The following is a 27,034-nucleotide window of genomic DNA, read 5'->3' on the forward strand; positions in this document are numbered from 1 at the left end:
CAATCACGTGTATACACGTGATTCAAAAAAAAAAAAAAAATTGAAAATTTTTTTTTGAAATTTTTTTTTTGGACCCCATCAAAACTAGTGAACATGATTTCAATCGCGATTTTGCATGTTTAACCCCCATACAACCCCCATACAACTCAGGTAGCAGACCTCCAAGCTCACAACAGTGTAAAACATAATGGCTATTATCTCAAGAATGCCTGAACGGATTTCCAATCGGATTTTTTTGTTTGAAAGCTGTGAACAAACTGCACAAACCCACAACAATGCAATCCAGGATTGCATTGGATTTTTTAGAGCTCATTCTTCTCTGTTTTTTTCCCATGCATGAGGTGTGCAAGGTTTAATCATGGCTAAGTTGACGAAAATAAGGCTTTTAAAATGCTTGGTAGCCAATAGCTAACTTCAAGCTAACTTCATCCTCTTCCTGTACATGCACAAAGGAAAGTGTTTAGGCAAGTCATGGCTGCAGGGCTTCTGCATATACCAGCATATCTCTATGGGATTGTCTGTGGCACACTTGGCCCCCTCTAGTGGTGAAAGGGTGGCATTAAATGAGTTAATAAACAAACAGAAAATACATTTTCAGATGGGTTGCAAACTATCAGCCAACCAGGAGAGAGTACCTATTTATCACCTTCGTTTTTATAGTGTAAATGCTGCATTGACACTGAGAGAAGCCAAGCTAATGGTTGGCTTGGTAATTCAATGTAATCTCTATGCAAACCAGCTTTTAAAATGTCCATGCTCGAAAAAAGCTTGGAAATTTTAAAAGCTGGTTTGCATAGAGATTACATTGAATTACCAAGCCAACCATTAGCTTGGCTTCTCTCAGTGTGAATGAATGAGGCATTCCAGTTCCAGTTTTGTCTGCTCACTTCTTTGTCTCATCACTTCCGAGTTCTCTATCCTGATTGCATCAAATCGGTATCCCACCTGAAAATACATTTTCTGTTTAATAAAGAGCTTGAGACATGGAGACTCCTGTTACTGAACAAACACTCTATAGCAATGAGTTATCAGAATAGAGCACTATTTAACATTTATTTTAACCAAATCACTTACCCTACCTTTAAACGACTGTTGCTTTAGGTAAAAGCACCTCAAAATGGTACCTCAGTACTTAGAGTTAATATATGTAGTTACTTTCCACCACTGTGCATTGTGAACATGGATGACTGTCTGGTGACCGGGTGATAAGGCCTGCCAGCCAGCCAGTTGGAGGTCCTCTTGGGCTGGGCTTTCCCCCCCCGGGGCCGGCGGCCACCATGTATCCATAATATTTAGCCACCTAAGTGTTGGGTAATGACCCTGGGCCATGTGGGTGGCCTTCCCAGTTGATTGCTTGGACTGGCTGCTCTGTGAGCGCCGTCCCTATGACACTCAATACTGTGAGCACTGCTGATGCAACAACATACCGCCACCCCCATCCACCCAGGCCCAGTATACGCACACGCACGCACACGCACCCTCATACACCCACCAAAACAGGTCAGCAAACAATGACCTGTTCCATTCACATCAGATGCACCGTAAAATCCCCAATGCTCGTTTTAATTCAGAGATAATATTTTGTTTTAAGAACCAAATGGAAATGAGGCACCGATGTGCACATTTGTCACAACGGTCATCATGTCGGTTGAGCAAGAGAAAGAGAAACAGGACTGGAACACACTACTAGATAGACTGAGAGAACAACACAGACAGACAGACAGAGACACAAAGACAAAGGGACAGACAGACAGACAGAATGACAGAGACAGACAGAGATGGTCCAGTGAGTCTCTATGAGCTCCAGTTCAGTTGAACTTGAGCGGCCAGCCATGTCACCATTATTGTCTGACCTGGGAGGAGGAGTGTAGCCGACCACATTTCATTACCCTGCACTGCAGCTGTGTCTCTACGCCAGTGGTTCTCAAACTATTGAGGTTCGAGCCCTGAAAGAGAGATTAGACGTTCGCCGTGTTGCAAGCTTGTGAATCGTCTATTTTCACTCATCTTTTTTGAAGCGGTGAAAGCCGCTTCCAAGGAGTGGCTTTGTGTGTCCCATGTCCATATATGGTCATTTCAGTCCAGAATGAACAGGTTTTATCAAAAACAAAATATGTGTCCCATATCCATATATGGTCATTTCAGTCCAGAATGAACAGGTTTTATCTGTCCCGTACGTCCAGAATATATGTGTGGTGTCGGTCCCAGTCTGATGATTGGATACTTTGAGGATTGGTCAAGCTTCACATGACAATTCGGCCCTCCAGATAAAAACATTCATTCATTCATTCAGAATAAAGAATGTATCTATGTGTTCCAGAGTTCATAACTCTGGAACACATAGAATAAAAGTTCACCGCTTCACTTCGAACCGAGGTTTGATTCTTTTTTTAATATATCATATTTTTAAATGTTGGAAAAGAAAATGTTTTACTCGAGTTGTGAGTCATTGTTTGGGAAAGACTGGTCTACCGTATAGAATATGGTGCCATCCAGACTGCAGCCATATCTGACTCAACATCTTTTGGTTTAAACAAGAGGTTTTATGTTAAAAGGTTAAAGCACTATTTTGAGATAGTAAATATTGCTATGGACTGTTTGTTCAGTAACTCGAGTGTCCCGGTCTCTCCAGCTCTTTAATGAACAGAAAATACATTTTCAGGTGGGTTGCATAAACCTTTTGGAGCTCTGGGCCACAAGCATATTTCAAGCAATCTTCAAGGGCCAACTCAATTAACCCACCTTTAAATCATCTTAGCCCACATATAGTATACAGTGTATCCACTCTACCCAACACAACGTGGTCCCCATTGGTTCTTAGCCAGGGTGGTGGTCCCTGGTTCACAATCAGTTGAAAACCCCTGCTCTACAGCAATGATTACGATCAGAGTATAGAGCTATTTAACACTTATTTTAACCAAAGAAAATAACTTGCCCTACCTTTAACTCTGCAAAAGTACAAAAGAGTTGCACTTAGCCCTTTCTCCTCTATTTGAGAAACTTTATATGAGAGAAGAGAATAAAAACATGCATACAGTGATTTGAAGGCAGCATTCACCCAACACAGCACCCAACACTGGGCTTTCACTTAAAGGGATATTACACTTTCAAAAAAACTTTTTGTCATTTTATCATCTAATCAGGCTTTTGGGAACACCCTGGACAGTTTTTGAATTTCTTCATTCAGTATTTAGATATTTGACATTCATTTCCCCCAATTTTCCCCCTACCAGGACCTTCCTATACAAACCCAGTTTAACTTCAAACTCCATTTTAATCATGATAGATTCAATGAAAACAACTGTCCTTTTTTCTGGTGACTCCTGACACCCTCCGAATACGTGAGCAGGCCGTGTATTTTCGATAAAATCTTTCATTGATTTATATTAATCTTCTGGGGAAATGAAAATTATTAAATACAATAAAACATTATAAAAGTTATCGAAAAAACACGGTCTGCTCACGTATTTGGAGGGTGTCAGGAGTCACTAGAAAAAAGGACAGTTGTTTTAATTGAATCTATCATGGTTAAAATGGAGTTTGAAGTTATAATGGGTTTGTATTGGAAGGTCCTGGAAGGGGGAACATTGGGGGAAATGAATATCAAATATCTAAATACTGAATGAAGAAATTCAAAAACTGTCCTGGGTGTTCCCAAAAGCCTGATTGGACGATAAAATGACAAAAAGTTTTTTTGAAAGTGTAATATCCCTTTAATTACTTGCACCAACAGAGTGCGGAAGTACTGCGTTCGGTCGCATATCTGCCATACATACATGGCCACGAGTGCAAAAGGCGCAAGTTGGCAACTCGACAGAGTGCAGTCTAATAGGGTTTTTGATGTCTTATACTGTACGTACAACCCTAAGTTATGGGTCGTGAAGACAAGGCACAGAAATTAAAGCGCTTTCATTAATCCATCCATCAGTTTACAGTTTAGGCATTTAGCAGACCTCTAAATCCAGAGCGACTTACAATAGCAAGATAATACATCACACACACACACACACACACACACACACACACACACACACACACACACACACACACACACACACACACACACACACACACACACACACACACACACACACACACACACACACGCATGCATACCATAATGCATCAATGCACACAAACACTATACCCATATACATTTATTTACCAAAGCTGTGCTCCGTAGGGGCTCATATAGCAACAGTATTAAGCTTTCCTGATAAATCCCAGATGGAATCCAACCCTCCCTCCCCAGCTGAACACAGTTAAGGCCCACAGGTGTCCTGACCTCCCCTGCTGTTTCTCCTCATCTATTTTAGGAAGACACATCTGCATTAAATTATGTCACTTATGGGAACGGATATTACAGTCACACCGTTGGGCAAAAAACATTTCTGTTAAGATACGGGCTCAGAATGGTATCACACATTGATTCATTGTAACCATTGGCCTGTACCACAACAACAAAAACCAAAACAGCCATTGTTTCACGCTAAAATAAACTAAATCAGAGACCGAATGTCTGATCAACAACAGACACTAACAAACAGACAACAACAACTGTGTAACTTGCTGCGTTCACTCACACTGGCAGCTACAGAAGATACAGAGATACAAAGCGATGCAGCATATCTGTCACTGCAGGCGTCCACAGAGTGAAATATAAAGCCTGGGGTTGAAAAGAACACAGAACTGGCTGACGGAAATATTGTGAGTGTAGAGAAAGAGAGTGGAAATGGTTAACCACTGAAACTGTATATGGTTGACTGGAGTCCCTCATGGCTCTATACTAGTGTTTTTTCTGTTTTCTGTTATTGTTGTGGGGAAAGCTTTGGCTGAAAATAGCCTTACGCGACACGATTTTACCGTAGTTGAAGGCAGCTCAACTTGGATTGTAGCTTTGAAGATTTTGTATCAGCTACAAACATTCACATTGTTTTGTGTCTTCACACATCACTGTGGGTAGGTTGGTTGGTTGATGCTGGTGAACCTTGACACTGAAGCTCCTGCTCAGAGCTCTAGCTGTGTCAGATAACTGTAGTCTGAGGGAGTAAGTGTGTGTGTGTGTGCGTGAGCACGTGTGTGTGTGTGTGTGTGTGCGTGTGCGTGTGCGTGTGCGTGCGTGCGTGCGTGCGTGCGCGCGTGCGTGCGTGCGTGCGTGTGTGTGCATGTGTGTGCTCTGGTCTGACTGGCTTTGCTTTGGCTGCTCCTATGAAAGCCAAATATCCTGAAGGACTAATGTCCCCTGGCTGTGCCATCCAAAACAAGCAGCCTGTGATTCATGGATGTCAACTAACCCTGAACTTTCTAAGTATAGCTACTACTGCTGATACACACCGCCATGATGACACTACACTACAGTACACCACACACACACACACACACACACACACACACACACACACACACACACACACACACACACACACACACACACACACACACACACACACACACACACACACACACACACACACACACACACGTTCAACAGTCCAATAGTAATGGTGAATTGTTACGTGCGTGTTCAACAGTCCAATAGTAATGGTGAATTGTTACGTGCGTGTGTGTGTGTGTGTGTGTGTGTGTGTGTGTGTGTGTGTGTGTGTGTGTGTGTGTGTGTCTACTCTTTATAAGTCTGACCACTGCTGTTCATGACTGATGAAGCTACAGAGAGAGAAATGGGGGAGAGAAAGAGAGAGAGAAAGAGGGAGTGAGAGATGGAGAGAGAGAGATTGGTGAGTCAGACAGAGACAGAAAGAGGGAGAGGGGAGGGGGTGAGACAGAAAGAGAGAGACAGGGAGAGAGGGGAGGGGGTGAGACAGAAAGAGAGAGACAGGGAGAGAGGGGAGGGGGTGAGACAAAGACAGACAGAGATAGAGGTGAGGGGGTGAGACAGATAAGAGAGTGAGAGAGAGAGAGGTGAGGTGGTGAGGAGACAGACAGAGAGAGGGGAGGGGGTGAGACAGAAAGAGAGAGAGAGACAGAGAGAGAGAGGTGAGGTGGTGAGACAGATAAGAGTGTGAGAGAGAGAGGTGAGCGGTGAGGTGGTGAGGAGACAGACAGAGAGAGAGAGGGGAGGGGGTGAGACAGAAAGAGAGCGAGAGACAGAGAGAGAGGTGAGGTGGTGAGACAGATAAGAGTGTGAGAGAGAGAGGTGAGGTGGTGAGGAGACAGACAGAGAGAGGGGAGGGGGTGAGACAGAGAGAGAGGTGAGGTGGTGAGACAGAGACAGACAGATAGAGGGGAGGGGGTGAGAGAGACAGATAGAGAGGTGAGGGGGGTGAGACAGAAAGAGAGAGAGAGACAGAGGTGAGGTGGTGAGACAGAGACAGACAGATAGAGGGGAGGGGGTGAGAGAGACAGATAGAGAGAGGTGAGGGGGGTGAGACAGAAAGAGAGAGAGACAGACAGAGAGGGGAGGGGGTGAGAGAGACAGACAGAGAGAGGTGAGGGGGTGAGACAGAAATAGAGAGACAGAGAGAGAGTTGAGGGGGTGAGACAGAAAGAGAGAGAGAGGGGAGGGGGTGAGACAGAGGGTGCAGTCAGATAAATGAGTAACTGTGACGGTGCATCCTGAAAGGGCAGCATCCAAAAGTTTAGAGAACACACTGTACTACGCTCCTGTCCTCTGATTGCCCCCAGCGCTCATGGGCTGGTGTGTGTGTGTGCACGCGCGAGGGTGTGTGTACTGTATGTGTGTGTGTTTGCTGTGTGCACAAGCGTGCACGTTGTGTACACAATGTAGTACGTAATAAGTGTGTGTGTGTGTGTTTTTCTATTCACAGCTTGCTCGCCGGGCCAGGGCGAGAGAGAGATGGATGATGCAAGCTCTTTGTAGTGTTTCCAAACTGTGGACATCGTTTTCTTTTACCTGTTGTAAGTCCTGGATTTATTGCGTCACTTAGCAGCCTTAATAGTGCAATAAGCCACACAAACCCCTATTTACTAGCAAAGTGAGTGTATAATAGTGTACAAGTCCTCTGGTCCCACTGCTGTTTGATCCGATACATAAAGAACGCTTGGCTTCAGAGCACTTTATTTGCAGTCCACTGCTACAGTAGCAATTCACAACCTTATTCATGTCAAGAGCCCTCCATTTTTATATGCATTAGGCCTTGAGCAGGGGTCATTAATATGTCCATACATGGACAAATGTGTCCTTGTCCTTGTCCGTGGCAAATTATCGATTTTTTTTTTTTTTTACACAGCATTATAATGTTCTTATTTTGATCATAAGACCCAATTAGTGAATGTCAAGTCCCCAGGTTTTCTTCAGAATATGTATGACACTTATTGACCACGACACTTTGGCACATTAGGAGTCCAACTAGTACTAGTTGTTCTCAAATTAGCAATTAGGGCTGTCACAATTATTACATAATCGTCTAATCGCAATTAGTTGAGGTAATCGCAATTATTTTTGCATAATCGTCATAATCGTTTCCATGTTGAGAAATGTTAATATAGTTTCAAACACTTGGTTTTGGGAAAAAAAAAGTGGTGGAAATAGCCGATCTACAAGCTCTGTGAGCTTGTGGATCGGCTATTTCCACTATCAATGTTCTTTTTTTAAGTATAAAGTTGTCAAATATTTTACTAATTTCTTTGTATATTTAGGTTATGTGTCATACCTGCCATGTGCAACTTCAAAGCCTAAAAGCCAAACAGAAATGTAATTGTCAACAACAAAAACACAATTAAATTGTTAATCGCAATTATTTGAGTGACAATTAATCTTCATGGAAAATGTCATAATCGTGACAGCCCTACCAACTAGTACTAGTGGTTCTCAAATATTTCATTTGCAAGAACCCCCTTAACTCTGAGAGAGCACACATTTGACAGTTACAGACCTGTTATGGTCATTAAGGGCTAGCTCTTTCTGTTTCTATTATTGTCTACTTTTTGTATGTCTGTGGCAAAAAAAAAATGCCTTGAGTAGGGGTCCTTCCTTGCGGAGGTTCCAAGGGGTCCCCTCATTTCAGGAAGAAAACCTTTATTAAAAAAAAGAATGTGAATAGAAATATACAAAGCTCTCCCTGGCACAAACTCCTTTCAAATAGGGGTCTGTATAGCCAAACACATCAGTCAATTTGGGGTCCCTGAAAATCATTAGACTTTGGAACCCTATTTGATTTGAAAGTGGTATTATTGCTGGGACTTCACTGTCCCTTCATTTAAAATCCTCTGTGTTTATTTAACTCTGAGAGTGTACACATACCTTAGAAGAAGTTGGACAAATCACGACCCGCCCAAAATTACGTTATTGTCTTCTAAATCGGCTGTAAATGTAGTTGATATTTACTAAAACTAGACTAAAACTAAAACGTTTCAATAATAAATATAACTTTTATTCTAAAGACTATGACTAAATAAACAAAATAAAACAATTACTGTCAAAATGAACACTGGAGGTACGTCCCTTTATGCAAAGAAATTACACATATATTATTGTAAAATCCATAGGGGAAAGCTGCTTTATTTGTATGACTTAATTTGCAGAGCAGTGATGGCGACGAATCACTGAGCTATACATGATCAATTTATGTACAGTATTATATCAACACCTTAGGTGGGTTTAAGATGGCGGGGTTAGTGACCCCTCTCAGCCAAGATCTTCTAGCACCATCAAGTGGATAAAAGGGAGTACTGCAGACAAACTATAAGACCACAACTTATAAAAGTCCAGCCAGAACTTATCAATGGCCATACATTTTTAATGCGCTCGGGATTAACATCAGTGTTGTACTGATGTTAATCTTTAATTACTTTAATTACTTAATGTGTCATTTCCGAGGGTTTTACTATAGGGGAGAACGGGGTAAGATGAGCCAGAAAAAAATAAAAATAAAATAAAAACTTCTAGCCATATTTCAGGACGTCTTCCAACATTTGAAATAATCAATAAGCATCTATGACAAAGGGACATACAAATATGACCTATAAAAAAAAGGTCAAATTGCGCCAATTTAACTTTAGGGGTAATCCAAGTCAATGGGTAAATTGACCCACATAATATTCTAAGCCAGGGGTCTTCAACGTTTTCAGGCCAAGGACCCCTTAGTCGAGAGAGAGATGAAGCAGGGTTAGGATACCATATACTGTAGTTTCATCGTTTGACAGCACAATCATCAGTGTATTTTGGGTTCATGTAAATTTGTGTTTCTAGATATTTAACCACTTGAACTGTCAATACTTGACCTTTCACTCTGTACTTAGTCTGCTCTTTTTCCCCTCTACACGAAACCTCTTTGCCAAAAATAGCCGATCTACAAGTTCAGAGGCGTTGTGAGCTTGTAGATCTGATTTTGGCTAAAGTTCTCAGAATATGGACACTAGGGTTCAAGTGGTTAATATAGAAAAGGAGAAAAAAAGCTTCTATCACACAAAGATTTGGAGGATCCCCTGTAGTAACTCTGAGGACCCCCTAGGGGTCCCGGACTTTAACAGTTTAAACAATGTAACACATTTCCCTTTTTCAAATAGTCTTATTTCTTTTCTTACGATTATTTAAACCTTAAAAAAATAAAAATAAAGATTGTTATTCAGAACCTTTTTTAGTTTTTTGTACTTTTTCCACCACTGCTTATAACCCTATCATCCAACATAGATAATAATAATAATATAATAATTGCGACCGTAGGTCGCAAGTTTAGTATGTGAACGGTCACAGCTTGTCCGTATATGTATGTATGTATGTATGTATGCAGGGGTTAAAGCAAAAAAAAAATATTTTACACCCCCCCTCGTTGCTGCCATGCTGCCATATAACAGATTTCTGTTGCACAAACAACAGAAACAGGCTCCTGGTTCTCTTACCGTTTGACACCAGGACCTGAATGGCTTTCCCGTCAACCTTTTCATCCAGCCAAGCCCACCTCCATTTGTTTTTGACCGCACTGAGCACGTGCGAGCCGGGACCGTACCTTCTATGTTCCCCAGGTTCTATGTTCCCGACTTTCTTACCACCTAGACCTACCCCTACCCCAAACATAACAAGTGTTCCGTTGCTTATTTTAATGCAGAGAACGTAAGCAAACCATAGACTGTAGGAAGCAAACGCGTATTGTCAATTACTGCTGCCCCCTGTAAACACATATTTAGATAGTATAGCCTACCTGCTGTTTACATGTAAAACTCCAGTGACTTCATCTTTTGACACTGCCATCCATACATTACAGACAGAGCGACGTCTCATTCCTTTGCAGCATGATATAATAACACCACCACTCATCTATTGGAATTCAGCGTAGGTCCAAAAAGTTTATCAAACTTCCAAACGTTTAAGCCACAGGAGCATGGTTTTCTATCATAAATATGAACTTTAGCCAAACTATTGCGAGTAATCCAAGTGTTGTTTTGTTTATCCAACAGCGTGCATCGTCGCAGTTAGCTTACAGCAGCAACCAGTAGCTACAGAGGCATTTCCTCTCAGTGTAGGGCGGATTTCAAAATAAGAGCCTGACGTAATCTGATCAAGTCAAGTCAAGTCACGTCAACTGGTTTTATTTTTAAGTCTACTTACAGGAAGTAGTTGATCTAAATTAGAACTACATGACACACCAGCAAGTCTACCGCACCACAGTAGTAACTAATGCTATTATAATTAGCGCAGACGGTTCAGCTTTTTTTCTTTTTTTGCGAATCTTCTCTGATCTCCTTATAGCCCCTAGGGAATCCTCAAGACGGAAATCCGTCCCCAGGACGGAGAACTTTAACCCCTGTGTATGTATGTACAGTATGTATGTATGTATGTATGTATGTATGTATGCATGTATCTATGTCACCCCTGACACTGTGGTTCTATGCCTCTATGGGTTTGTCGCTCTGACATCATGCTCTGACTTGGTGAAATCTCGCTACTACTAGTACGTGTCATCATTTTGACAACAGAGCTTCAGGAGGGTTAGCGACTCACCCCACGGAGGTTATATTAGGGTTAGGGTAAGGGTTATGTTTGGGGTTCGAAAAGATGACACGTAGTTACAGCAAAACACTACCCTCTGACGTCACTGTGATGTCAAGGGAATCACTGTTAACAGAATGGGTTTGCCGCTCTGACATCACGCTCTGGCTTCACTGTGATGTCACACTAACAGAATCCCTTTTATGCCCATATATGGAGTTCCCTGATGTCATCAATATTGAGCCCGTATCTAACAGGACTTCATATGGGAATTCCCATACATGGAGGCCACATCGGCCACATGCCACACTAACGGCTGGTTCTACAGACAGGGATCTCCATGTATGGGCATAAAAGGGTATGATGTCACATAACGAATAACTGAGTAAGCATGTTTGGGCTCTCATCCATATACACAGTGCTGTGTTCTACCTGTAACGCACGTATACAGCGTCTGCTGTCGGAAAAAAAAAAACATGAATAGCGTCTGCCCTCATGAACCTTTCAAAGTAGCGTATTTGATGGCGTCTGCCCTGGCCACACGAATAGCCGCGGACTATAGATTATAGTATGCCCTCGAAAAAAGTCTAGAACACACCAATGCATACAGTACATGGATCTGGTAATCCATGTATCCATGAATCTGGTAACTGGTCTAATATACATCACTGGCCAGATAGCATTGGCATGTCGCCCTGAGGTGTCTTACTAGTATTATTAACCCATTTAGAACGGGTACACATTTTGTGTATCATTATTTTATGCTTTAACTATTGAAAAATAGCAGATATACAAGCTCACAGCGCGGCACCGAGTGCCGCGCTGCGAGCTCGTAGATCTGCTATTTTTGAAAAGTCGTGAACATTAGAATTTTGACCCGATTCTATAAGTGTCTTTTGAATCCTTCTAATTCTAGGCCTAAATGGGTTAATATTATTATATAATAATATATAATGCTGTAGTTATTTTGTTTCGTAGCAGTTACCTATAATAACCCCTGGCAGTGAGTTAAGTGGTCGTTCACAACAAACCGTTATCCCCAGCTGTGTGTGGTGGTGTGCGTGTCGGTTCCCATGCATTATTCAGACGGGGCATGGTGTGTAGCCACCGTTGCGCTTCTGATTTGCGGTGTCAAGCATGCAGCTTGAGTCGTCAGCTGTGACTTGGTCTAGGTATGTGTGGACATACAAACCCTTCTTCTAGATGGCTTACGGCCACACACGCACGCAAGCGCGCACGCACGCACGCACGCACGCACGCACGCACGCACACGCACACGCACACACACATGCACACACACACACACGCACACCATAAAAAGACATATGAGCCACCTGGTAAGGGTTTAACCATTACTCAACGTCATGTCTTCTTGATGAATTGAATACGTAAGACCACAATGGAAACAAGGCCCCCAGGACCTTTGTGTGTTCTCTGTTTAGCCTCTTAATGCCTTACTGTACCATGTGCTGTTTACATTTCTGACTAACAAAGTCAATCAATCAATCAATCAATCAATCCAACGACCAAGGGTTTACAAATGGCCCGTTTTTTTTTTAATCGAAGAGTGACCTCCAAAGATGTTTTGTACCAAATGTAACGCACACCATTTGAACGATTCAATTCTTTCTATACAAAAAAATGGTTTGTGATGACATGGAAAAGTGCCTGTGGCCATTTCTTTAGCCCAAGGATGCTGGCAATGGATTCAGAATCATGAAAAACTCTAGTTTGACCCCTCACATGCTACTTAGGGCACAGTCACATCGTACTTGTATTCTACCTATGAGCTGTTATTTTATATATATATATATATGTTACCGGATGTTTGGGTAACTCAGGACGTTCTATGTAAGAGCGCTTGTTTTGTCGTTCACCACACACCAATCACCACCAGGTGGCGACGACAGCCCATAGAGTTACAATGCGACAGCCATTCACTAGTGAAGGCGCTGACGTCACTCGTTTGCGACTCTTTCTTTATTTACTAGCCTAGCCTAGCCATTAGCTCCATTGTAGTCACTTGGACAGGTCGTTTATCGTGGCCTTGCCCAGGCCTTACGGCCTGGGCATAAATATAACGATTGCATTCACCACGGCTTCGTAACTCGCGCGGCCGGCTCTTCGCGGCCACTCGCACCTGCGGTGCTCGGGGGCGAAGAGCAGGACCAAGGTCCGCTGGCCTGCGCGCCGCTTGCAATGTCGTGGACAATCGAGCGGCTCCGTTCCGCCCCGTGCTGCACGACGAGTGCTCCGTTTCTCGACCGTCCTGTTTCTCTAACAAACCGTGACATACAAAACATACAACATAAAATGATGATGTTTTAGTAATATTATTCCTGCTGTTACAATACATACGGCCAACCAGGTGAATAAATCACAGATTGAGGCTTTAACATTTGCTTTTATGAAATATCCCAGACCATTAGGATTTTATGGAAGATTATAAAATAATAACTGAAAGTAGCCTATCTACGATGTATCTGCGACGCATCGAGAGCTTGTACATTGTCTATGTTCTGTCCATGCCTAACAAAAACACACTTTACAGTATTACCCGTATTGCTTCCAAGATCATCGGACTTCCCACACCCACACTTGCTGATGTGAACAATAAGGCCATCACACGCTTAGCACTCTCAATAATAAATGACACCGATCATCCTCTGTATCGCTACTTCGACCTCATGCCATCGCCGCAAAGATACAGAACCGTAAAGTGACACAAGGTTCGGTTTAGCAGGAGTTTTGTCCCCTCAGCCATCGATGCACTAAACAAACTGCCTCGCCTCCGTCGCTAGGATGGTTTTTCTGTGCATAGTGGGGACCTGATGATCTGTCTTTGTGATATGTTTGTTTTCTGTAATATGGTTATGTGGTGTTTTTTTGTTTGAAAAGACTTGTGGAGACAAATCCCGCTGGAGGGATCCACTCACCATCCAGAAGAGGAGCCCAGTGGCGAAGTCTGCATACTGCTCTATGGTGGACAGGACACTGAAGATCAGACACACTAGGACCATGATAAACCTGCAGGAGAAACAACACGTGTCACAGTTTATTACTGTCCCAATATCACAAACCATGTCCCAAAGGGCTGCAAAACAAAACAGAAATAAATAAGTAATAATAAGTACATATACACATTAACTCTATCCGTGCCAGATGCCAAAATGTGGACAAATGGTTCCAGAGATAGAGCTGTTTGAATCAAAAAAAGTGTCCATCCACTAGAATGAACACACATTTTCTCAATCAGCTAAACGAGGGAGCCAACACACAAACAGAGAAAAGCATCTCTCTGATCTCAGGTCATTTTGACATCTTTAAAAAAAACAAAATGAAAAATAAAAAAAAAATAAAAAAAAAATCTATACAAAAAACACAAAAGACGTCAAAGACGTCATTGGCACCCAGGGCTTTTGAAAAAAGACGTCATGAGACGTCATTGGCACAGAATGAGTTAATAAGATGCACAGGGCCGCTGCTACCCATTTTGGTGCCCGACACACAACGGGACGGCGGGTGCCCACCCTGTGTCCCGGGAGTGACAATTTTCGGATTGTTTCCAGTCGGGTGCCTTTGCGTGATTCTAACTCTTTGATTGCAGATTGCTTCTGCACCCTGTAACAGCAACCATGAGCCATAATATATATCAAAACAGCATTTATCAGATTTCTAACCATAACAGCACTGCCAGGGGGTTGCAGACTGCTGAGCACAATGACAGTGACTGAGTGAGCAGGGCAGCGGCACCGTGGCACACAAGTTGAGGACACATCAGGGATGATCAGGCATCATACTCACTTGCATGCATGCCATGATTATTTAGGCAGAGCAAATACATACTGTACATATTAGTTATTATGATGATGATCGCCATAATTTGGTGCCCTTCGGCAGCGTGGTGCCCGACGCACACAGTGCATACTGTGTGTCACCTTAGCGGCGTCGCTGATGATGCACAAACATAGGCATACTGTACACACTAGTCCAGTGGTCTTCAACAGGGGGTCCTCAGAGTTACTACAACCCTATAGCATCCCTATTCTGATTTGCAGAAAATAGCAGATCTACAAGCTCACAACCCTGCGGGGCATGCATGTAAACTATGTGCAGACTTGAGACTTAGGGCTGCAACTGGCACATGCATTGATTGATAGAGAAGCACACAGACATAGATAGATTCATTAGATGAGATTTTAAAAAGTGGTCACTATATACTGTATGTCTGTGTGTTGACATCTGTTCATCCGGATGTATTGACTGATAGACGGGCACACAGAGATAGACAGACCAGATACATACATAGTTTAGATCAAATACAAAAGATTAAATCAATCCCGAGGACCAGATGTCGACGTGACGTGCGGACTCGGCCAGCGGAAGTGATCTGACGTGACCTCAGCAGGTTGGAAGCTGATAGACAGGGGTTGACACTAACGATTGCCCGACTGCTTTTTCAAAGTGACTGCTTTTCGGGCAAGCGCCTCTGAGACGCTTAAATAAAGCTCTTGTATTGCAAACAAGAGCTTTATTAATACTTATCCAACAATGATCAACTTTACCACGGACTTAAGCAGAATATTTCCAGTTTATTGGAAAAACAATAAAAGACAATATTGGATAGCAGTGTTAAACAATGTAGGGCCACAGCTTTGCCTGTGACGCATTTGCAATATGTATTGGTGTGAGAACATAATCACAGAATAGCTGTATGAATTCACTCAACATCTGACACTGACATCAGGGAACTCCATATATAGGCATAAAGATATGGGCTGTCTTGGCCCTCTGTCTTGGCCATGTATGGATTCTGTTAGTGTGGTATGTGGCCGATGTGGCCTCCATATATGGGTAACTGTCCAATATACATCACTGGCCAGATGGCCAAGACATGGCACGACCTCGCCCTTTAGCCCTGAGGTGTCTTACTAGTAAAGGCTTTGTCCCGCCCAATGTATTAAGAATGGATTAAGCTGCGATATAGAATCAATTGTGTCTGTCACACCGTCACATAATCCAAACAAGCTTTTAAGTGCTTTTACATGGCATCCTACAGTAGTAAGTAAATATGTACGCCAACACGATCAAGCTCTCTATAATATTGTATATACTGTACATAAATACATAGTGTAACTACTATACAGCTCTCGCTGTGATAGATAGCACATACTATTTATTCAGATCAAATGCAGGCAGCTACAGTAGGTCATGTCCCTAGGAAGGGTGGTGTGTGTGTGTGTGTGTGTGTGTGTGTGTGTGTGTGTGTGTGTGTGTGTGTGTGTGTGTGTGTGTGTGTGTGTGGCGTGCGGGGGGGGGGGGGGGGGGGCTCTAAATCACTTACTGTAAGCCCTATATCCTATATTCCTTTGTATAGGGCTTAAGAAAGTGCAGATCTACAAGCTCACAATCCAATGCATTGTGAGCATGTACTGTATATCTACTATTTTGATATTTTTGCATTTTGAAATATTATGGAAATGTAGACAATTTAACTTTGAAATTAAATGGAAATGGTGCATTTCTGCAGCTCCTTTTATCCAAAGTGCTTTGCAGTGTGCATTGGATTCACACATTTACACACTGGCGGCAGAGGAAACCAGGCAAGGCACCAACCTGCTCAACAAGAGGAGTCAGGGGTTCAGAGTCTAGCTCAAGGACACATTGACAGTTGACACTAAGCCAAGAGGATGCAGGGATGGTACCGGGAACCTTCTGATTGTCAAGCGTCCACTCTACCTCCTGAGCCACTGCTGTTGAGGACAACTGGTTTGGGATTCGCTTACACAACCCTCTCAACCAATCACAGCGACTGTGAACGTCTTTTCAATGAACAAGGAATCGCAACATGTAAGCGTTCCATGTAAAACGGCGATAAGAACAAACATGACACCGGCTTATCTAAATACCACTTGGTTTAACTCCAGACATATCCGCATGACATGTGGAAGCCTTTTAAATTAATGGTATGTACGTGAGCGCAAGTTTTCTGAGCTGTTCAAAAAGGCTGGCTGACATGTTTGTTGAATGGTGTGTGCCTCCCTTTTTGTCAGCTGAAAGAAATGTTCTTTTTTTCTGTTTCTTAACACTTTCAGTGCCAGGGCGTCATATGACGTCCGACACGACCTTGGCAATGATGCCAGAAAATAATATTGGCGTCATATGACGCCAGATGCTTTTTTTTCATATTACAGTAGTACAGTGTTGGATCTATGCGGTAACCAAGATACAGCCCTTTTGGACGATGGGACGGTCGTCATGCATGACAATTCAGTGGCGTCAGTTCAGAACAAGCTAAGGTATGGCAACATGACTGGTGTCTGGTGAAGACACCAGTCATGTTGCCATACCTTAGCAACAGGCACGATGAAAAGTACATTTTTATTATTTCCCCCTGTCAAGGTATGGCAGCTGCATACCCCTGCCATACCCAATTGACGCCCCTGCATGACATCACATGCTTATGTGACCAAATTCAAGCATGGTTGGCCGGTTCCCCCCAGAAACAAGAGTCTCAAAGAGTTCAGTGACTTTTACCGTACCGGACACACAGCAATCAGAGGGAGAGAGAGATATATTGAGAGAATGAGCTAGAATTAGTTATAAAATCATTAGATTTAGTATTATTTAGAGAGATAGAGATATCACGGAGGTACTCGGCTGCTACACCCACGGGCCACGGCCTCGATTTTGGTTCTTCTGGCGGCCAGAAAAGCTCCTTCTACGGGCGATCGGTTCATCAGCGAAGGCCTCGGCTGGAACATCCACGGCCTCGATTTTGGTTCTGGCGGCCAGAAGAGCTCCTTCTACGGGCGATCGGTTCATCAGCGAGGACCTCCGCTGGTACATCCACGGCCTCGATTTTGGTTCTGGCGGCCAGAAGGGCTCCTTCTACGGCGAGGCATGCATGCTGCCAGGGACAGACCACCGATTGCTACGGTTTCTCCGCGCGCCCTGTAGGATGCACTGCTGAGCTGTGCTGCGGTATGTTCTCTACGTTTCACTTTGTTATACGTCTGTCTTTCAATGTTATATGAGATAAGTGCTGTATAATGTATCAAAATGTATGAAATATATGGCCCATAAACCATAAAACTGTCTCCGCGACTCACAAATGGGTCCCGACCCAAACGAGAGAAGCATCCATTTCATTGTAAAGTCGACATTCAGAAACGCTGATTTTAGGCTATATTCTTCACTGCATACTACGTGCCACTCACGTTAGAAGTAGAACATTGTTTATTTTGGCGATAATGAGCCAAGGACATCACATCACAGCCTAGTATAGAACAGTGGTTCCCAAAAGGTTTGATCGCGAGCCCCGGGGTGGGGGCGCTCGCCCTGGAACCTCCAAAGCACTAGCGACCACCCTCCACAACTCAAGCCCGATTTGGGAGACCCTCCTGGGCATGGCGCCGCTCGGCGTCGGCCTCTATACCTCCGTGATGGAGGGAGTGAAAACTTTTTATGTCCAAAACCGCTCGTTTTGCATTTATCATTTGAAATTATTTAGACTAGTGAAAACAGCCGATCTACAACAACAGCCGATCTCCTTTTTAGGCACTAACTAGTAACTAACAATAAAATATGAGTCTAGAACACACCACTGTATGAGCTGCATAAAGTGTGGTTCCTGTTGAAATGAGCCATGCATCTGTAGCCTACTTTGATTGATTGATTGAAGACTTTATTAGAAGTTTGCATAGGAAAAGGTACAGTTTCATGACGGTACAGTTCACTGGTACAAGGTCTACTAAAAGGAGATCCATGAAAAGACTAAGCTTATTTCCACTGGAAAGTGGAAACCATTGAAGTATCTCATATAACATTGAATGACAGACAGATAGAACACAGTACTATGCAGTAGATATGTAAAGAAAAACAAAAAAAGACAGTAAGTCTAAACAAACAGTATATACAAAGAAGGGGAGGGTAGGGTGGGGCTAGGTTCTTTTTTTTACCACCTCTTTCTAATACATTCTTCAATCAATCAATAAGCCTGACCTGCTATTGTTTTTTTTTTTTTTTGTGCATTTTTTTGGGTCCACATTATACAATTCAATTCAATTCAAAGGAGCTTTATTGGCATGAGAAAACATATGTTTACATTGCCAAAGCAAGTATAACAAATACAATATAAAAACCAGTTGAAAATGGGGAACATATATACAGTTGGAGGGGGTACAGCATTGTTCATTTTACAGAGCTATGTCGCATTGTGACATTTTATATATATACAGGGTACACATAGCAGCATTATTTTCCTACATAAAGGTATCGGCTCTGTTTCATACTGTATGTGCAATCTACAAGCACACAACGCCTCGCACCGCGAGGCGTTATGTGCTTGTAGATCTGCTGTTTTCACTACTTTTGTGCGACAGCCTTTGCTAAAGAACATACAAATTATACAGAAGCACGATCATTTAGTATTTTTGATTTATTTCTATCATATACAGGGCCCGTGGAGTCTGACTGGATGGAGGAAGGATGGAGAGGACAGTATGATGGCTGAGATAGCGAGAGCGGAGGAGTCAGGCATAGGTCATACACACTGTAGGTTCGCTGCCTGGACCAATGTCACTCTAGGGGAGCTGAAGAACTTTCTGGGACTTCTCTTCCTCACAGCTATCGTTCACAAGGCGGAGATTGCCATGCACTGGTCAAAAAACCCTGTCATTGCATGCCGTACTTTCCCAGAACAATGGCAAGAAACAGGTACCAGGCCATTTTGAGGTACCTGAGGCGCACACACACACACACACACACACACACACACACACACACACACACACACACACACACACACACACACACACACACACACACACACACACACACACACACACACACACACACACACACACACACACACACACACACACACACACACACACACACGGTGAACAGTACCATCTTTGACCTTTATTTGTGGTGCCTTTGACTCCTGAATGTTGGCTTGTTGAATGCCTTTTTTTGAGAATACAGTACAGTACAGTACTGACTTTTATATTATTTTATTTATTCTTTACTTGCTGCACATTTATTTTATTTTACTTTTATCCAGTTATATTTTATTTTTGTGAAGTCATATTTGTGATTTCTTTTTTTTTGGAAATATTTGTAAATATTGTTGAACATAAATATGTTCATGCTGGATGTGTGAGGTACTCACCAGGGTTAGGGTTCGATGTTGCCATAAAATAAAAGGTTGACATCGCTTTTCTGACTTTTTGTCTTCCTGACCTTCTAGACCAGGTAAAAACACAGTGAATTCACAGTGCATAGTTCTATCAAAATGTAAGGCAATTTCTACCTTCTGAGTCATTTCATACTTTTTCACTTTGCCCCCTTGAAACTAGACGATGGTACAATATTTTTTTAACTTTTTTTGCACATAATGAAAGTAGGCATGTCATTCTTTCTGTCAAGGGTACTTGTGTTCCGTTACCATTTACCAATTTGTTGCTATGGCTTCCTAAAGTTTTTTTTCTTTGAACTCAAATATCTCAGAATCTAGATTTCTGAGGTTATTGACTGGTTTGCGCAGTGCGCACTCTCGAGCACCTATCTCCAAAACCGCTCACCGAAATCACTCCAAAATTTTTTTGGTAAAAAAAAAAATCCTCTTTTACCAAACCTCCCATTTTTGTTCCGATGTGAATATTGGATCATTTCCAATTTATTCCCTGGAATTGGGGCAGAAATGAATGGGACCTAATGGTGGCACTGGTAAGGGACGGGGGGCAGGGGGGGCTGGCACTCAAAGTGTTAAAACCCGATGAGCCAGAAATTGACAGTTGATATGGCTAGATATATAGATTCATCTAGCTGTCAGTCAATGTAATTACTTTGCCCAAAGACCCCCCTGAAAACCACTTCCAGCACACCACTGTGGTTGTAGAGAGAAATGATGTAGTCTATGCGTGTGCGTCTGCGTGTGCGTCTGCGTGTGCTAGGGCATTAACCAAAAAGTCGACAAGTCGACTCCCACCAGGGAACATCAAAAGTTGAACAAAAAGAAAAGAAAAACATAGTTTGTACCAACTATCCTGTTGGATCCAACAGTAAATAGGAATTAGGATTATTATTATTCAATGATGCTGGTTGCAGTGGAAACTATAATATTAACATTTAAAAAAGCCGTATTAAGGGAGAAAGGATCGCTTTAGGGTATTCTATGGAGTCCAGGGAGTATTCTTTTAGTTTTTGTGATGACGATAAAACGATAAAGTCGACGTAAACTCAACTTTTTACTGACTTGCAAAATTCTCCAGTCGTTAATGCCCTAGCGTGTGCGTGTGTTATTGCGTCATGTTTGGTGAGTTTGTACTGTAACTATAATCACATGCAAATCAATGGTGTTAACCTGAGGTCAACCTGGGTCACTACACAGGGTTAATCCGGGCGTGCAGGTCGGATGTTAAACTGACGTCATCCTTATATCCTTTATATTATCGTCACTGTCGGGGTGGAAACCTCATATGACCAAAACTGTTACATTTCAGGATTTAAATAAAAATATAGCAAAAGTAGCTCTGCCCCTACCTGAATCTTTATTTAATCCTTACTGCAGTGCAGTCCCCTCAGGATAAATAATGGCAGGTCTGTATGTCTGTCATGTAAGTTTGTACTATTATGTGTGTGTGTGTGTGTGTGTGTGTGTGTGTGCGTGTGTGCGTGTGTGCGTGTGCGTGCGCGTGTGTGTGTGTGTGTGTGTATATATATATATATATATATATATAAATCTGATCCATTATCTTAAAACCAGTAAGACTCCCTAATCGGGAGATAAGTGACCATCAGGTCGGCAACCTCATGGTGGCGCTAGAAGAGGGGCATGTGAGAAATCAGTGGCAGAGGTTCAGGTAATCTCTGAACGTACTGTATGTACGTGTGACTGTAATCCTCGAGAAACGGACAACTTCAAAATCGGCACACACGTCGCAGATGACCCCAAGGGACTGAGTGGTTGTCGGTTGGATAGGCAGTTGTCCAAAACAGCCAAAAAAGCAGCCAATGAGCCAACTGATTAATTGTGGAATAAACTCCCCATTGCACTTAGAACAACAGACTCACTCCCTAAGCTTCCGCCGTGGTCTGAAGACTCACCTCTTCAGACTCCACTTTAGCCCAAAGCACTTACCGTAGCACTCGCCTTCCCTCAATGACCATACATGTAATTTAGATAGCATTCTTTCTATGTTTACTATGTTTTTTGATTTTATAAAGTTTTTAACTAATACGTTTTTCTTTTTCTTAGATTACAATTTCTATGCATTTGATGTATTAATGTCTCACTGACTTTCCAGAACTGTCTATAGTCCACTATAATTATTCAAGAGGGGGTTCTGGAAATGAAATCTAGCTTTAACACAGTTCATTTAGACACGGAAGGCAGAGTTCTAGCTCTCTTCCCCGGACCCCCCTCATTCATTCGCTAACAAGCTAATTGATTCATATGCCCACGTTCATTCTTACTTCATTCTCATTAACTACGAGCTACTTCACACACACACCCTCATGTCTCAGTGTAGTCCTTTTAAGAAGCTGTTCACTCACTGCTCATTCTACATTATCAGCTGGTTCAAAGGAGGTTGTGTGCTGTCGGTGTTGGAAAGATCCTCCACCTCCCCGGCCTCCTCCCTGTGGCATTTAGCTTCAGTTGTTATGGAATGGAATGTACTGTAATAGGATAAAATGTGGATTGTACTATGGTTATTCCATGATTGTGGTAGGACGAAATGTTGATTGTAGGCTACTATGGTTATTCTATGATTCTGGTAATTTATGATCTAATCGGAAGTTCATGTTTTATGTACATCTGTAACTTACGCTGTGCTCTGGGGGGTAAGTGATAGCAGATTCTGTGTTAGGATATGGTTACACAGATACATCTGTTTATCATTAGAGCAGAGCCTCACTGCCAAACTCAATGCAATATCATTGCATACATGGTTAATGTTATCTCTTAATAAATGGCAAATGGTTAACTCTGAGCTGAAGTGTCTAAATGAGGTGTTCTGAAAAGGTCATAATAGTGTCTATAGTACATGTTTTGCCAGACGGTGTCATTAACACACAACACCTGCACTTAGGGTCAACTCTTCACGGTGGATTAATGATTCATGAATAATCACACAATACCTGCGCTTGGGTAAACTCCTCTCTGTGAACTGATGATGATTCATTCATTATTCACCTGTGTGGATATAAGATATGTGGTGCTCCAGAATCATGCCTTCCATTGGTCCATCTGTAAGTATGTGCTTGTGTGCATGTGCGGGAGTCAAGTGTTAATTGAATAAAAAAAACTATGAAATGCTTTTGTCTACGACATTTTCTCCACTTTAAAACTAAATAAAAACTACACTGTGATGACTAAGTGTACAGTCACACCAAAGTATGGTTGCCAGCTGATAAGTGGATTCTGCCAAAGCATTTCAATGGGAATGGAGCGGATGTTTGGAGAAATCTGCCATTTGTGGATTTCTCCAAATTCCGCTCCATTCCCATTGAAATGCATTGGCAGAATCCACTTATCAGGTGCAAGCAACCATACTTTGGTGTGAAAGCAATCATACTTTGGTGTGACTGTACCCTAAAGCTATGATAGAATATATTGAAAATGTCCTAAAAAATAAAAACGAGACTGAAACGTTACGGAGAGACTGGTGGAAAAGAGATGCAGCAGAACTAGGACAAGTAGTAATTTCAAAAGCCCATTGCTAAGGCTTAGCTTGTGATCAATACCATTTTCGGGTTTCTGATCTGGTCGGGAGGAGAAATTACTTTTGTAGTTTTTATGTCATTTTGTAGTCATCAGGCGGCCTGAACAGCCAGTGCCGTGCACCTTCAAAATGACTCCCCTTGTTTAAAATTGGTTTAAATTGGTACAATCTAGGGCTGTCTTCAAAAGATCGCCGAATCGACAAGTCGGTTTAAGCCCCTGGAATCGACGCCAATATTTTGAGTCGAGGAGTCGAAAATATATTATTTTGATATCACCAGTTACTACTGCGGTGCGGTATGAGTGTGCTGGACTGGACTGTCATGTACTTCTTATTGAGTCCATCTAACTTCCTACTACTTGTAAGTAGACTTAAAAATAAAACCAGTTAATGTGACTTGAATGTTGCCTTGATCACATTACAGGCAGCTCTTATTTTGAAGTTAACTGCTTTGAGAGGAAATACGTCACTGTGTTGTTATTCTACAGTCAAAGGATACGATTTGAAATGCAAGTGAGACTGATTTGGCTGAATGAAAAACACACGACACAAGTCGCCTCCCTCTCTCGGTTGTGGTGATTAATCAATAACCAACTGGATTTAATATTGCCCGTCTTATAAAAAAATACAATGCCTTAGATGGCTAGACAGCTCTCCATCAAGCCGAAACTCATGTTACCGCAGGCATTTTGTGTTGGGAACACACTGGCAAAGGAGAAAGTGTTTCGGACATGGTAGCAAACTACTTTTTTTATTTTGGCTGCTGACTCTGATTGACGACCCTGTGCGGAGCGTGGAGCGAGAGATGCGCAAATCAAGGTGAGCGACGGAGCGGCGTGGAGCTGAGCGGCGTGGTGGCCGACCAGAGCGACTAGCGAGTGGGACAAGAGCCCTCTGGAGCGCGGAGCGGCTTTTGTCACCGCTCCACTCCGCTCTTTTGATACAGTAGCACTGTGCTCTGAGAAAAAACAACCTGTGGAAATAATAAACGACGCGCAATTATGCTGTCGGAGAGATGCGTTATTCTCATCCCCGTCTTTCTACTCTGATCGACGATTCACAATTATGCACGGCTGGACGCAATCTTATCGTCATTAATGTCCACCGCTACCATGTCTCAATATGCACGGTAGTTCATGGATCTATTTCACTTTAAAGGCTTAAAACAATGTTCATCTCACTGTTTTATTGTATTATGTTGACGTGATTTAAAGCAACACTTGAATTTTTTTTTTTACTACACAGTATAACACACAGTACACAGTATACTATACAGTATAAAACGATTCGTCGACGAATCGCATTAACCCCCGCGACTCGACTCGACTCGATCCTGAGTCCAAGACAGCCCTAGTACAATCGTTTAGTTTCTTTTGGTACAATAATCATATAGTAATAAAGTAATAAAGTAAAAATACCTAAAAAAAATGTCTGACGAAATCGTCCATCTGCCTCTACGAGATATAGTCGCTGAAACCTCTTATCTACATGTTTTAACCTTTTGTGTTTTTTCGTAAATCAACGCCCATCCTTGATCATACTACAGAGTCACACAAAAGCATCAAAAGTTGCAGATCTACAAGCTCGGAACGTGACACAAAGAGACGCACTTCGAGCTTGTAGATCTGCTACCTTTGCTATTTTTGAATTTGAATCCTGGAAAGCAACAGTTTTGGACATAATGAGGTTTCAAACCGACAGAGACGACATATACTGCATGAGCACCTGTAATAAAAGCTGCACAACATTATAGAACCGGATAAAGCCGGCTGACATTTACAGCTGACAGGTTTACGTAGCAGATAGGGTACCAAACAGGCCCTAATCCATCTCCCATACATGTATTTAAAATAGCAAAGGTTCACAGAGGAGTCATGAAGTCGTGGCAGTTTAAAATACTAAACTTATTTATCCTAAAATAATACCCGGTGTCATGTGACTGGATTGTTTTTCGTTTAGGCTTTAAACCAAAGCTTTATATTTCCAGTCCGCAATGTACGTAGGCGCACTTCATTTGAAATGACAGTTTTCTGGGAACCAAGTCAAGAAATGAGAGCCGCCAAAAAAATAAAGTAATTAACTTCCACTCTCTCTCTAGGTCGTCCTCAGACGAGCTCTCCATTGTCGCTTCCAGTCATGCCGGTTCTCCATACATCTGGCCAGCTTGAAGGTGCTTTGCGCTCCTGCAGGGGTGTTGCACCAAATTCTGGGCCCTGGTGGGTACAAGGATTCACTATGGGCCCCCTATCAATGTTCTTCATAGCGGGGAGGGGGTTTAACCCATTTAGACTGGGCACGCATTATTTATTACACATTATTTTGTGCTTTAACTATTGATCGTTTTTTTGAAAAACCTATGTTTCTATGTCAGTGGTGCTCAAATCTTTTCATGTGAAGGACCCCCAAAATGATATGTATTTGGCCACGGACCCCCATCTAGGGTTACCAACCGTCCCGTAAAATACGGGATCGTCCCGTTTTTGGAAACTAAAAGACGTGTCCCGTATTGAACTGATACGGGACGCTCTTTGTCCCGTATTTGAAGGTTGGGGGATAAATATGAATGACGGGATGATTTAATTGAGAAATGACCGCGATTCTGCCTGTCAGCGAGCTTCCACTCTGCTCTCCTCTGAGACATGTGCTGCATCCCATTGCTGTGTGAGGCACTGCGCTGTTTGTAGGCAGCTCATTGGCTCATTAACACAGTGTTGCTAAGACAGTCTCCGCCCCCTACACCAATCCCTTCCCATGGGCTGCAGTTATGTTACTAGGTTTTCAATGTAATGGGTCCCGGGACCCACTGGTGGTCATTCAAATGGGTCCCAGAAAAGTTTTATGAGTCCTCAATACAATGTTTTCGAGCGCTGTGAGCTTGTAGATCGGCTATTTTCAAAATGTTTGCCTATTTCTTATATTTATTTTACAATTTGGCTAATGTTTGAACTTAGAACTACTAAAACTACTAAAACATGTGCCCCTAATGAATTCGGGCACGCAAAATGGCGTCGGACGTCGGTGGAATCAAAACATTGACGTTTCTATCGCCTGTTTAAGACTTTCTACGTGGATTTTATTTGTGTTAACGTAGGGTAAAGTAGGATGCTTTCACCCATGAACAATGGTGGTGTCTGTGGAATTTTAAAATGTTTTTCTTTTACCGCGATCCGGTAAATTATTTTAACATGGACTCCAATGGAGGCGCATCCCCGGGACCCCAGGACCATGACATGAATGAGTCCCTGGGCGACTTGAATGAGTTTTTGATGCGGGATGCGCACGTAATGACATCACTGGGGCTGTAGGTTCAGTCCACAAGTTGCCTGCGCGAGAGTGTGTGCGAGCGAGCATACGACTCAGAACATTTTTAATGTCTTTAAAAAAAAACATGTGACAG

General features: G+C 42.5%; 1 protein-coding gene across 1 annotated transcript in view; it reads right to left on the reverse strand.

Annotated features, from left to right (window-relative positions):
• The window catches only part of kcnq1.2 (potassium voltage-gated channel, KQT-like subfamily, member 1.2), a gene marked incomplete at its 5' end in the record, with an annotated part of 482,784 nt that overhangs the window by 428,626 nt on the left and 27,124 nt on the right, over positions 1 to 27,034 (reverse strand). The window contains one exon of the mRNA XM_080737216.1: positions 13,843 to 13,933. Within this exon, the coding sequence (XP_080593342.1) occupies positions 13,843 to 13,933 (91 nt within the window). The remainder of the gene's footprint in view (positions 1 to 13,842; positions 13,934 to 27,034) is intronic.

This window comes from Nannobrachium achirus, assembly GCF_963921795.1.
Source record: "Nannobrachium achirus genome assembly, chromosome: 11".
Lineage (NCBI taxonomy): Eukaryota > Metazoa > Chordata > Actinopteri > Myctophiformes > Myctophidae > Nannobrachium > Nannobrachium achirus.